Source organism: Xiphophorus maculatus, chromosome 11, assembly GCF_002775205.1.
Source record: "Xiphophorus maculatus strain JP 163 A chromosome 11, X_maculatus-5.0-male, whole genome shotgun sequence".
Lineage (NCBI taxonomy): Eukaryota > Metazoa > Chordata > Actinopteri > Cyprinodontiformes > Poeciliidae > Xiphophorus > Xiphophorus maculatus.
Window position 1 is genome coordinate 17,615,966 of NC_036453.1, and position 12,331 is coordinate 17,628,296.

At 38.7% G+C, this 12,331-nt stretch overlaps 1 protein-coding gene across 1 annotated transcript; it reads right to left on the reverse strand.

Moving 5' to 3' along the window:
• Positions 1 to 291: 291 nt before the first annotated feature.
• fbxo39 (F-box protein 39) lies at positions 292 to 4,364 on the reverse strand. The gene is made up of 6 exons (XM_005805844.2): positions 4,135 to 4,364; positions 2,662 to 2,833; positions 1,980 to 2,288; positions 1,641 to 1,865; positions 501 to 677; positions 292 to 422 (listed from the first exon to the last, which is right to left on the reverse strand). Exons 1-6 carry the CDS (start codon positions 4,347 to 4,349, stop codon positions 300 to 302), a joined length of 1,221 nt encoding a protein of 406 aa, XP_005805901.2. The 5' UTR covers positions 4,350 to 4,364; the 3' UTR covers positions 292 to 299.
• Between the last annotated feature and the right edge of the window lie 7,967 nt (positions 4,365 to 12,331).

A 12,331-nucleotide genomic window follows, 5' to 3' on the forward strand; every position in this document is an offset into this window, starting at 1 on the left:
GTTTATTTCTATTGGCCCTTAATCTCTGCTACTTTAAATAGTGCTCTCTCCCCATGCAAACACAGGCACAACATTGCTTGCTCCCGCTTTACAGTGAAAGTAGGTCAGAGTTTCTATACACAACCCCAGCTCACCCAGTCTCCTGGAGAAAAACATAAACACACCCACATCACCCTGACAAGGTGTTTATCATTTGGGTGGTTAAATGAGGAAATAGATGTCTTTTATGCTTCATTCACTTTATTTTGGTTTTATAGGGAGCTTGTGCCTCGTTTGGTGTTAAGGCACACTTGAAGGTGTCATATATAGGGGCAAATGACTGCCAGGAACTGTAGCTCAGGAGGGTAACAAAAGGGAGATAGTATTTCCATTAGCTGATCTTCCTGCTCCTCTATGTTCTCTACCGTTGTGTAGATTCGCACCTGCAATCAAATGTACTATTATCTTTCTCTTCACTGAATTTCCGTAGCTTGAAGGGGAATATCTCCCTGTTTTCTTACTTTGATCTTGTTGAGTGACATCCTTTTAGTCATCCGGATGTGCAGGAGCCGACCCACAGTGGAGATCTCCAAGAAAGCCCAGACTCTCAAATCTACGAGGCTCTCACACACATTAACCAACTCCAGCAGCTCATCATCGAGTGACTCGCTGCAGTTGCTCAGGTCCAGTGTTAGATTCTACAGACAAGAACATTTCTCTTTGCATTGTTGTGACTGAACACTTTCAAATGGTTTTTACGCAGCTATCGTTCTTCCAATGTATTTGAATTTGTCCTCTTGTCTGTTTTTGCTTGTTTTGTTACACCCAAATGTTTTAGGTCATGTACCAACTTTTAATATCTGACAACAATATAAGCAGCTGTCTTAAAGCAATGATTTTATGAGGAAATAGAGCTATCCAGTCATTTTAATTCTCACATGCTTAAGCTTAATTCTGGCCATAACCCCCAGGGCTACTTACTGTCAGACAGAATCATGTAGAGACACAATAGAACTTGAAGTAGGGTGACACAACTCAAAAAGCAACAAATGTTAAAGTCTGAACAGCTCTCTAGGTGAAAGTACATGGAAGTAGAATTTTAAAATGTTATAAATTAATTTTAATGAGGCATTGTTTTAAAAAGTATAATTATAGCAGAACACATTTCCCTTATTGTACTGAAGATTCTTAAAGTTGAATGGTTGAAAAGTAAATATATATATATATATATATATATATATATATATATATATATATATATATATATATATATATATATATATATATATATATATATATATATATATGAAAAGTGGCTTAAGTAAAAAAAGGTCTTATGTTTGTTGAAACTCATGTTATAAGCAATATTTGAATATTTTATAAGCTTTTACTTGAGCCAAACAATATTCTTATACTGCTTATAAGCCAATATAAGCCAAAGTTTGTCAGTAATTATCTGGATGGCAACATTTCTACCACTGTCATTTTGATGATCAGAAACTGCAGTGCTTGGGAACCACTTAGCCAAACTGTAACTTCATTATACAAATTTACGCATTGAACAGCAAGCCTGTGCCCTCTGCAGATTCCGGGTGAAAATTTTGTTGGAAAAAAAAAGAACATTTTTGCTTCATGTTTTGCATCTTTCTCGGGACTCTGACCTGCAGGCTGTGTCTGTACCAGGGCAGCATGGTTTGGAGCAGAGGCTTGGCGCTGCAGATCTCATCTGTTGAATAAAATGCAGTCATGTTGTACTCCACGAGTGGAATCTCGGGCAGCAGGATCCTCGCCAGCTGCTGTGTGTCAACGACTTGTTCGACTGTGAGTCTGACTTTTAGATCTGGGCAGCTGGACACCAAAGTGGCCCATGAGTAACCATACACCACCTTGAAAGAGATTATTTAGCACTTGTAGTTTAATCATCTTTTGTAGTTTCCCGGTAAAACATGGATAGGGCAGTGTCTTTGGACTGACCTAATGTTCTTTTTTTTCCTGCTTACCTGTTGATGTGGCTCATTCTGAGTGCAGTACAGTGAAAGGTTTTCCAGGAAGTTACCATCTCTGCCATAGTTTACCCTTCTCGCTCTGATACTTTCACTGAGAGCCAGCAGCAGTTCATCTGACAACCAGGAGTAGCTAAGAGCCAAGTGGGTGAGGCCTTGCAACTTTTGCAGCATTTGAGGTATATTGCGATTAAGGTGATTGGGCACAGTGACAGAAAAGAAACCTCTTAGATCCAAAGAAGAAAGGCCACAGAGGGGAGAGAGGCTTCTTTGATTTTGTACTATTGCAGAAAGCAGCTCCAGACCCTGTGGGTCAAAAGAATTGGGAAATAAACCAGATTCAGGTGAAACTATTATAGCAGTTGTTGTTATGGCTGCACACAAATTTAGTGGTATTTGATTGTCATTAAATTTCACCTGTGAATTAAGGTTCCTAATGTATTGCTTTATTATTTGCTCAAGTGAGTCACTTCAGTAAACCCGATGTGTATGTAGACTAGTAACTCCTCTAGAAGTTAATATGTCAGTATTTTGTTGAAAAGGTCAAAATAACAATTCTTTTTTCTATCTCCTATAAAAACATTGGTAGCTTTACACTACAAATGAATGTTCCAATTCACTTTTTGTTTTTTTGCTAAATGTTTCTTGTCAAGTAGTATTCGGTATCTGTTGACATTACCTGCTGGGTCTCTGTCCGTATCCTGATCAGGCAAATGTTTTTAAGTCTTGAGGGACCTTCTAAGAGGAAATAAATGAGTTTGTTGACTACAGTATTTCTGAGGCCCTGGCCCCAGGAGGAACGGTCCAGCTCCAGCCGTATGATGGAGAGGGTCTTTAATGGGGCTTGAACTCTATGAAGACAAAATGATGTTCAATTTTATGAAAATGTCCTTGGAGTCTGATTTCAGATTGCAGATAGACACTTAAAATTGAACTATGTAACTTTTCTATATATATACAGTACAGACCAAAAGTTTGGACACACCTTCTAATTCAATGGGTTTTCTTTATTTTCATGACTATTTATAAGGCAAGAAATCCCACTTATTAACCTGACAGGGCAGGTTGACCTATGAAGTGAAAACCATTTCAGGTGACGACCTCTTGAAGCTCATCAAGAAAATGCAGAGTGTGTGCAAAGCAGTAATCACAGCAAAAGGTTGCTACTTTGAGGAAACTAGAATATAAGGGCTATTTTCAGTTGTTTTACACTTTTTTGTTTAGTGCATATTTCCACATGTGTTATTCATAGTTTTGATGCCTTCAGTGCGAATCTACAATGTCAATAGTCATGAAAATAAAGGAAACCCATTGAATTAAAAGGTGTGTCCAAACTTTTGGTCTGTACTTTACATGTATTCTACATATTTCTTAATATGTGTGTGTTTTATTATCACTATAGCATGACAGCATAGTATGAGACATGAGAAAAAGTTGAGCTCATCTGGCTCCTGCCTATGATCCTGCTGTTATCTGAACAGATACTCTCCTCCTTCAGAAACAACCAATTAGAGAGAGGAGGAGGGTCTTTGTGCTTTTAATCACACTTATGTACGCACTGCTCACACCTTCCCCCTTGCTCTCTGCTATGCTACAGCTAGAAGCATAGCAGTGGAGCTTGTCATGAATGCTAAAGCTAGTTAGCATGGCCACCAATGATGGTGGATAAACAGTTTAATGGAACTTTTCCATTCCAGGAAAACTGTTTATCCACCATCATTGGTGGATAAACAGTTTAATGGAACTTTTCCATTCCAGGAAAACTGTTTATCCACCATCATTGGTGGATGATGGTGGATAAAAACTGGAATTTAACAGGAAAACTGGAATTTAACAGTTTTCCTGGTATTTTCCTGAAAAAACTAGTAACTGGAAAGATTCTCCGCCATTAGGACATTGAGCAGCACATACACGAGGTTGATTGACAACGCTAAGACACTCCCTCTGGCTCTGACTGGTTGTTTTTGGTTGGGAGCGGCGCATTTCTTCAGACAGCAATAGCAACTCAAGGAGGAGGTGGAGGAAACCAATCTTTTCACAGATTGTCTCATGTTACACTGTCACAACATGGCAACACTTTTAATAAATATGTAAAAAAGCCTATTTTTGTAAACGTTACATACTGCAGTCTTAAGATGCAAATTGTTTTTACCTGACCAGTGTATTCAACAGCCCACAGATGGTGTTATGCAGACGCTGGGCCAACACAACAGATCTTGGAGGACACACGGTCACCTCCAAGCTTTCCAAGAAGACTCCCAGATTGTCAGCATAGCCCACTGCCGATAAGTGCTCGGACTGCTTGTATTTAGAGAGACGGCCACTGAGGTGAAAGGAGCGCCAGCGCCAGAGACAGGGCAGACGCATGATTTTGTGCCAGTGATGACAAACCAGAGATGCCCTGCTGCGATCACCATCAGAGAGATATTTGAAGATGTGTAGCAAGCAGACATCAGGAAGCATCTCCCACTCACCTATCTCCTCAGTGTCACGGTTGTCTAAATGCATGGTCTCTTCCCCACAGTCGTCAGAGGAAGTACAATCGTCCTCCCATAGTCTGTCTTCGCACTCCTCCATGGTTTATCTGGATTTAAAGATTTAAAACAGCCTGTTGTGTCACAGTAGCAGCTAGTAGATAAGGGTTCATGTGCAAATCCAGCTGACAGTAACATTAAACAGTAAACATTAAAGAGAAATCCTGACACTCAGAAACTGTGAGATAAAGCCTGAATGAGCCCCAACTGACAGAACATGCAACTTAGTGAAGTACTGTCTGTAGAACCCTCTGGTTCCGTTACATCACAAGGACCCAGTTCTAATATCAGTTCCACATTCAATTGTATTAATTCAAACAGTTGAATTAATGCAACTGTATTCTAAAACATGCTATATACAAGGTTCAATTGGTTACTTCGTTTCACTTAAACAGCTACGACATTGGTCTAACCATTGAAGTTCGATATAATAAGAAGTCTCAAATCTCCCCAATAAATTTGAATTTTCAGTCTCAAACCTGACCACATTTAATCACAGAGTAATATTAGTTTCTCAAAGTTATTTAGAGCTTAACTAAAAAAAAAAAATCTGTGTGGACATTGCAATGTGAGAATATTTCATATTTTTCCTTTTAATCTATGTTACCTGACTATTGTTTCAACAATGTCTTTAAAAAATAGATTATAGATCACACTTTTAATAGAATACGGTTATTCAGGAATAGGATAGCTTTAATATTCTTATTATTTTTGAAGGTTGTGTAAAACTCTTAATTGATATGTTTGCTCTTGTTTAGGCTTCACAGATAAAACGATTTGAAGCTTGTTAATTTAAGTCAAGTTTATTTGTGTAGCACATTTCAGCAACAAGGCAGTTCAAAGTGCTTAATGCTATAAAAACATAATACCAATTTTGAAACAAGCAATAAACATTACATTTTCTCAAATGCCATCATCAAAATGATCAATTTAATATACTGTACATTAAATATGTCAATCAATGTTCCACTTAACCTCTCATGTGACTTCTGTCCATTCCAATAAGACGATATCTACTTTCTTTTAGTAAGATTTGAACCAATGAGTACTGGACCAGAGAGCCTTACCCAGTTCGACAGTTAATCATTTTTATTTGTTTAAATGCACCTCTCACTTCCTTATGTAAGATAAAGCCAAAAGCAAAAAAAATGTTGACTTTTTCTTTTGAAAGATTATGAGGATGGCGAAAAATTGGGATGTACCAATAAATGATGAATACAAAAATATGCAAATATTTTGTAACAGAGGTTAGTATAGACTAGAATGAGTGTCACATGGAATGAATGTGTCATTCTAAACAGTTTATCTGCTCTGGAATAAACTGCACAACATGAACAAAGATTTTCCTGAAAAATTTGCCCAGACGATTGTTTCTAGAAATATATTTCTAAAATATGTACAAGTCACATCTTTCTTTCACAGTGATTAGTTTTCTTTCTTCGAGCTCCTCAGCCCATCAAACAGAAGACATTTTGCCTGTGAATAGAGAGATATTTCAGTGAATTTAGAGCAGATGTTGTTTGTGTCACCATGCTAGTATTCGTGCCAACCTCATGCCAGCGCAGTGTGTCGGAGGGCAAGCCCAGGTGGCAGTGTGGACAGGTGTCTGTCTGTTCGGCCAGCTCCTGGTTTCGTGGTCCCCAATAAGGCCCCTCGCTGCCCCATAGGGGGCGACATGTAGAGTGGGAGGAACAGGCTACACCAAAGTGAGGTCTGGGATCTGTCTGGTAGTTCACTTTCTGGCCACTAGAGGGCAGATGTGATTCAGGATCGGAGTCTTCCTGAAACACAGGGAATAGAGACCTACAGATTATAGTAAGAAGTGTTCAAAACAAAGCTGTGCTCACAGCAAAATGAAAGGAGATTGAATGCAAAAGCATTGGTGTCCCCTTGCAAGCAGCAATTGGAAATATAGACTTAATAAAAGACCTTAAACAACTCAATCCATGTTCAGAAACAGCACTCAAGACCTGGTCAAAATTAGTAAGAGAAAATAAAGAGTCATGTTTACCAATCAGGTGGATAGCATACGATCAAGATTTTACCCCAAATAAAACAGATATTACTTTTAAAAAGTGGATTGATAAGGGCTTGGTAAAATACAATGATTTATATCAAAAAGGTTGTCTGAGGACCTTTCAAGATATCAAGCAAAAATATGGCCTTGATAACAGAGACTTTTTCCGTTATCTACAAATCCGGCATTATCTAGAAAAAACAAACAAAGATAAGCTAGACGGAACATTTGTCGACATGTTGAACATCTTTCTAAAATCGTATCAATCAACCCCCGTTAATAAATTAACGTCTAAAATGTATAATGAACTACAAAACTTGGCAGGGGGGAATACACTATATATAAAGGAGAGATGGGACAAGGAAAGGAACAGTCAAATTCACATTGAGGACTGGTCGGACATTTTGAATAACTGTTGGAAATGTACATCATCACTAGCCTACAAGGAATTTGCTTGGAAGACTGCTACACGCTTCTTCAAAACGCCAGCTCAGAGGGGCAGAAATGCAGACAGAACATGCTGGAGGTTATGTGGGTCGAATCAAGCCGGCCACTTTCATATTTTTTGGAGCTGTCCTAAACTATTTTCTTACTGGGAGACAATTAAGCAAAGTGTAGAGTTTGTTATTGGGGTCAATCTTGTTCTGAGCTTTGAGACGATGTTCTTGGGCAGACGACCAAACTGTGTAAAGGGATTCTATAAAACATACATGTTCAATATAATGCTTACTGCCAGCAAGAAAGCAATCACTCGAAAATGGATGACTGATAAAACACCCACACTACAAGACTGGATAAACATCATCCAAGACATTCGCAAGATGGAGGAACTGACATTTGCACTGAAACTGGAGCAAGACAGATTTGAAAGATCCTGGACTCCATGGCAAACTTTCATGGACTCCAGATCTGAAAACGATGACAATGAGGTGACACCCACTGTTCTTTAGCTACTCTGTTCGATGTATACTGTTTTACAGTTCAGGAAAGTTTTTATGACGTGGTACCAGTTTGTTAATTCTTTTTTCTCCCCGTTCCTCTGAGAGGGTCTGGGGCGGAAGAAGGAAAAAAAAAAATGGAACACTAAATACCGGTGGTAGGATAACCACAGGAAGGGGTATGTTGTACGGACCAATATGTTAAACTGAATGGATGCTAGTATATGTCTGTACCACCTTTTGCAAATGGAGGAGATACACGTCCTCCGTGTTGTTCCATAATAAAAATTTGAATAAAAAAAAAAAAAAAAAAAAAAAACAAAGCTGTGCTTTACTGATTCAAAGCTTAATTGTTAATTTTTTTTAAAACAATTTTTTGCTTACATTTAAAGAAGCAAAATCAGATTTGTTTTTAGAGTAACTTAGGGAATGTTTGAGCTATTTACTTGACCTTAACCTAAATGATGAGTTCTTCATAGTTAAATAACTACTGAGGGTTAGATGTAATCTGAACATGTAGTTACAGTTGGATGAATGGTTAAGTGTTTACAATGTTCTTGTTCGAATGCTGCTGTCTACTTCTTTTTTCTTACAAGTAACAAAAATGAATCATATAATTCTTGACTTGATTCACTTTACAGCTCTTGCTTTTTTGAGCATCAAACATCATCAGTTTTATTTTTTTGCTATTAATTTATAATTTGAATGGGGTTTTTTTAAGTAAACAAAAGCTTTCCAATATATGGGAGAATCAGAGAATCTGTTTGCTACACAACAACAAAATAAGTTGTGTCAGAAATATTACCTCCTGTTTTGTGACGTTGGGATGAGACTCAGAGTCAAGAGACCTCAAACAATACCAGCATGGCTCAGTTGGGGCATCTGTAAAGACACAAATTATCCAATGCATTAGACCATTATTCAGTACAACAAATGTTCTGGAAAGTAAAAAGTCCAACATAAAGGCAAAGAAAGGTCGTATTTTGCAAACATTTTTTGCCACCCACCCAACCATGGATGGATCTTCTCCACATTTTACCCATTCCAAACACAAATTAAGTATTTTGTTAAAAATGTATTTATTAGATAAATAAAGCAGAGGATGGCAGTATTTCTGGAGATGAGATGATAGCATTTGATCTTTAGAGAGCTCAAACAGAGAATCTATTGAGTCAGTACAATGTCCCCACAGGAATGTGGGAACATAATACAAGTTTGTGTGTATCTTACTCTGTGTGGTGGAGGGATGAGATGACACAGATTGGGGACTCATGTCCTCTCCTGTTGACAGGTGGGTCTCCGGGAGGTAGTCCGTAGCTATCACAGTCTCCTCTGCTAATGTCTCTGCATTCTCAATGCATTGATCCTCTAAAATCTATGACCATCACCCACACAGACCAAACACCAAAACAAAAGTACAAGTTGCAATTAATTTTCCTGTTTTGCTTCCTGTTGCCCATCTGCTTTTTACCTCTTCATCCCAGACTCCGCTGTTAGCCCTGGTGGTGTCCTCTGGTGTCTGGATACTTCTGGACTCAATGATTTCTTCACTGGATTTTTCCGTCAGTATTTCTGCCTGGACAGACGTTGCCCCACTACTTTCTCGGGGAAAGGGAGTAGAATTTAAAAAAAAACAAAAAAACACATGCCCTCCTAACTGATCTACAAGAGGGTTATCAGCCGTTCAATCATCTGCACCAGCTCAGCCTCTACTGTTACTCTGAAGGCGAGAGCTTGATTAGTCTTAAACATTCATCCACTCCTTGCCTTACCTTTCTTCCTCCATCCCCACTCATGTGTCTCCCTCCCACGGTGCCTGACGTGCTATTTCCTGCTAATCCCAACCCTCTTTGGCTTTTTCTTTCCCTAGTCTTGGTTTGCCTGCCAGCCTCTCTGCTCTCTTCCCTTCCTCTCTGTGTCTGAAACGGAAGCTCCACACTCTCAATATTTCATGTGTCTGAATAGCTCACAAGCAGGCCTCTGTAAAGAGTAATCAGATGAGGGCTCCAGTGTCTGTGCGGTGGAGTCCGGCTTGGCATGAGCAAGACTTCCAGAAGCCAGAAACTTTCCCACTGCTCTCACAAAGGTGTAGAAGAGCCTTAAGACCCTTCTTTTTTTTATGATTTTATTCTTTGTGTGACTACAGGCAGGACATGTTTTTAATTATACAAACAAAGAGGCACATGAGAAGAGAATAAAGGATCTGATAGCCTGTATGCCCTTTAGGTTTTGTTTCATATCTTTAGAAATTAATCAACGGTAGATAGTGTGAGAAAGTATACCAAGCTGGTTTATACCCATTTTATCGAACAGATTCGATTGAACCAAAGAAAGCAAATAGCGTTTTTGTGACAGGCAGCCTCCTACATTTAGAAGCCTTCCAATAAACTGCTTGGAAAGAAAGTGGAAGATAATTTATTTGATTTTCAGATATTAAATCATCAATAAATGTAAATATCTTATTTTGATTTCCACATTCACAGAAGAAAAAAAAAACAGAGGTTTTCTATAACTGCCATCTTGATCACAGCACCTCTTTGGCTGCAGAGACGCATCCCGCCAGCAGATGGGGAAAGAGCATTTTATTTGTGATATTTAAAATGTAGGTGTATAAACATGAACAAAAAGAATTACTATCCCCTCTGGGTTTTGGTTGTATTCTTTATGCGTTCTCATTTCTTCTTTTTTTCCTGTTTAATCACTTCAAGCACATGATTATAGAGATCACGTTCTGTTATTACCAGTTTTGTGGCGTGTTCATTTGTGTGTCGTCATTCCTGCAACTTGTCTTAATCACTCTTCGTTAAAAAGGTTTTAAATAGTGCGTGGCATTTTATGGTGCAAATTTTAGCCGTCATTATCATTTTCTTCATTAACAATTCAAACCATGAATTGTATCAAGGAGTTCCTTGGAGGACAGTAGAATCTGTTTCTTTTTAAATGTCTGTCTGTAGCTCACCAACATTTGTTCATCTGTACGTGTCTTGCTGTAAATGCGCGGTAGGTAATTTAAGTGTTTTTTTGTGTGTGTGTGTGTGTGTGTGTGTGTGTGTGTGTGTGTGTGTGTGTGTGTGTGTGTGTGTGTGTGTGTGTGTGTGTGTATGTGTGTGTGTGTGTGTGTGTGTGCGTTGTTTTTTTTTTTGTAGGAGGGAGACGAGGAACATAAGTGGAGATGACTCACCGGTCTTTTGTGACAGTGGTGCAGAGAGAGCGTTTTTCACCCATTTTTTTCCCCTCTCTTGGGGTTTGCATACTAAACAAGAAATGGAGAAAGGATAGAAGGAAAGCCGGGCAAGACTGGGCGTTAGGTGGCATTAGGAATAAACGAAGAGAGGTGGAAGGAGCATGCATAATTGTAAGAAAAGGGATGATATAAATCGGGGTAAGTAAGGCAGGGAAAAGACGAAAGAGGTGAGCAAAGAGATAAGTGTGGAGCTGTATGGAGAGCCATTTCAGTCAAAATTAAATTAATAAATAAATGAGTAAAATAAATAAATAAATGAGTAATGGGCATCTTTATTCCCAACTATATTTATTCATTTATACATTTACTAAGAAAGATTAAATAAATCTTCTTGGCGCTAGCCTGCTCCTAATCCAGTGCAGGTCTGAAGTGTCTCTAGGTGTTGTAGTTTTGGTGCTGGAGCAGTTCTTGTGTGATCCAGATGTAGAAAAAAAAAAAAAAGAGGTAAAATCAACCTTTATTGAAGTTTCACAAATCAGATAAAAGTTTCACAAGTCACAAACATGGTTCTACATATTCTAATCTGGAGAATAATCCAGTCCAGGTTAGAAGAGACTGGGTGTTGTAGTTTTTTAAACTAGAGTCGATTAAAGATGCGGAAAGTAGTGAAAAATGAAGTGGAATTGCCCTTTAGCTATTTCCCGAATCGGAAGCTGGAATCGGAGGTTCTTGTTGTGATGGACTAAATAAACCCAGATATTTTCTTTTGTCTTATAAAAAAATATTACTGGCCCAAATATAATGATAAAGACTCAGATCATGAACTTTATTATTTTTTTAATTCAAGCGAAAATTAAAATTCACATCACACCGTCGGCGCAAAACTGCAGCTCAGAACTCTGACCAGCTTCTCTGCTTTTCTCGTCTTTATTACTGTCAGTTCTTCAGAGGAAGGAGCTGCTAGCAGCGCTGCTAACTCACATTATTCCGTTGTAACTCTGTGTTCCTGTCGCTCCCGGTGATTAAACTCACATTACGATCCTCTTTACTGAGCAGCTCTTTGATAGCAGACGGCGTGCCCGTAAACAAGTTGGACTAAATATTGTATTATAACGGAAAAGAGAGATGTAACTTCTATCATGAATATAGACTAGCAAAAAACCCTACAAATTACAGTGAAATATGGCTACTTCCGGTGGGCGCCGGAAGTAAGACCCATAATCGTTTCCCCAGTAAGCCACCCAGGAATAAGGTGAATAGTGAACGCAACATTATGCTCTGGAAAGCTGCTTCAGAAATCTGCAAACAAATTTCTGTTTATTCACTCCTGAAAAACACAAGCAACAATGCTTGCTTTTATTTTGAAAGAAGAGCGTCGTAACTTGTGCTGTCGCGCACATTAAAAGAGAGTGCAGGCTAGCTTTACGGCACTGATAGATGGGGGTTCCGACGCTGGCTTTCGGGTTCTATCTAACACTTCTGATAATGCTGACACTACTGTAGGAGCACTAACGATGTCATTTAAAATATTCATTGCCTCTGTGAGTATAGCTGCCGCTCAGCTATTTCTCTGTCCGTGAAAACCTGCCTTCTCCTGCCTGGGGTCCAATCAGAAACTGAAATTTTAAGTTAACTTCCGTTGCGGTAGTATGTGTGAGAGGGTTTGTAAGTTTTGG

Excerpts from the sequence above, each read along its gene's own strand:
- fbxo39 (XM_005805844.2), bottom strand. The coding sequence starts at position 4,349 with ATGCGTCTGCCCTGTCTCTGGCGCTGGCGCTCCTTTCACCTCAGTGGC. Across the intron at positions 2,834-4,134 it reads CTGTTGAATACACTGGTCAG|AGTTCAAGCCCCATTAAAGA; the intron begins GTAAAAACAATT and ends TTGTCTTCATAG. Across the intron at positions 1,866-1,979 it reads AGAATGAGCCACATCAACAG|GTGGTGTATGGTTACTCATG; the intron begins GTAAGCAGGAAA and ends ATCTCTTTCAAG.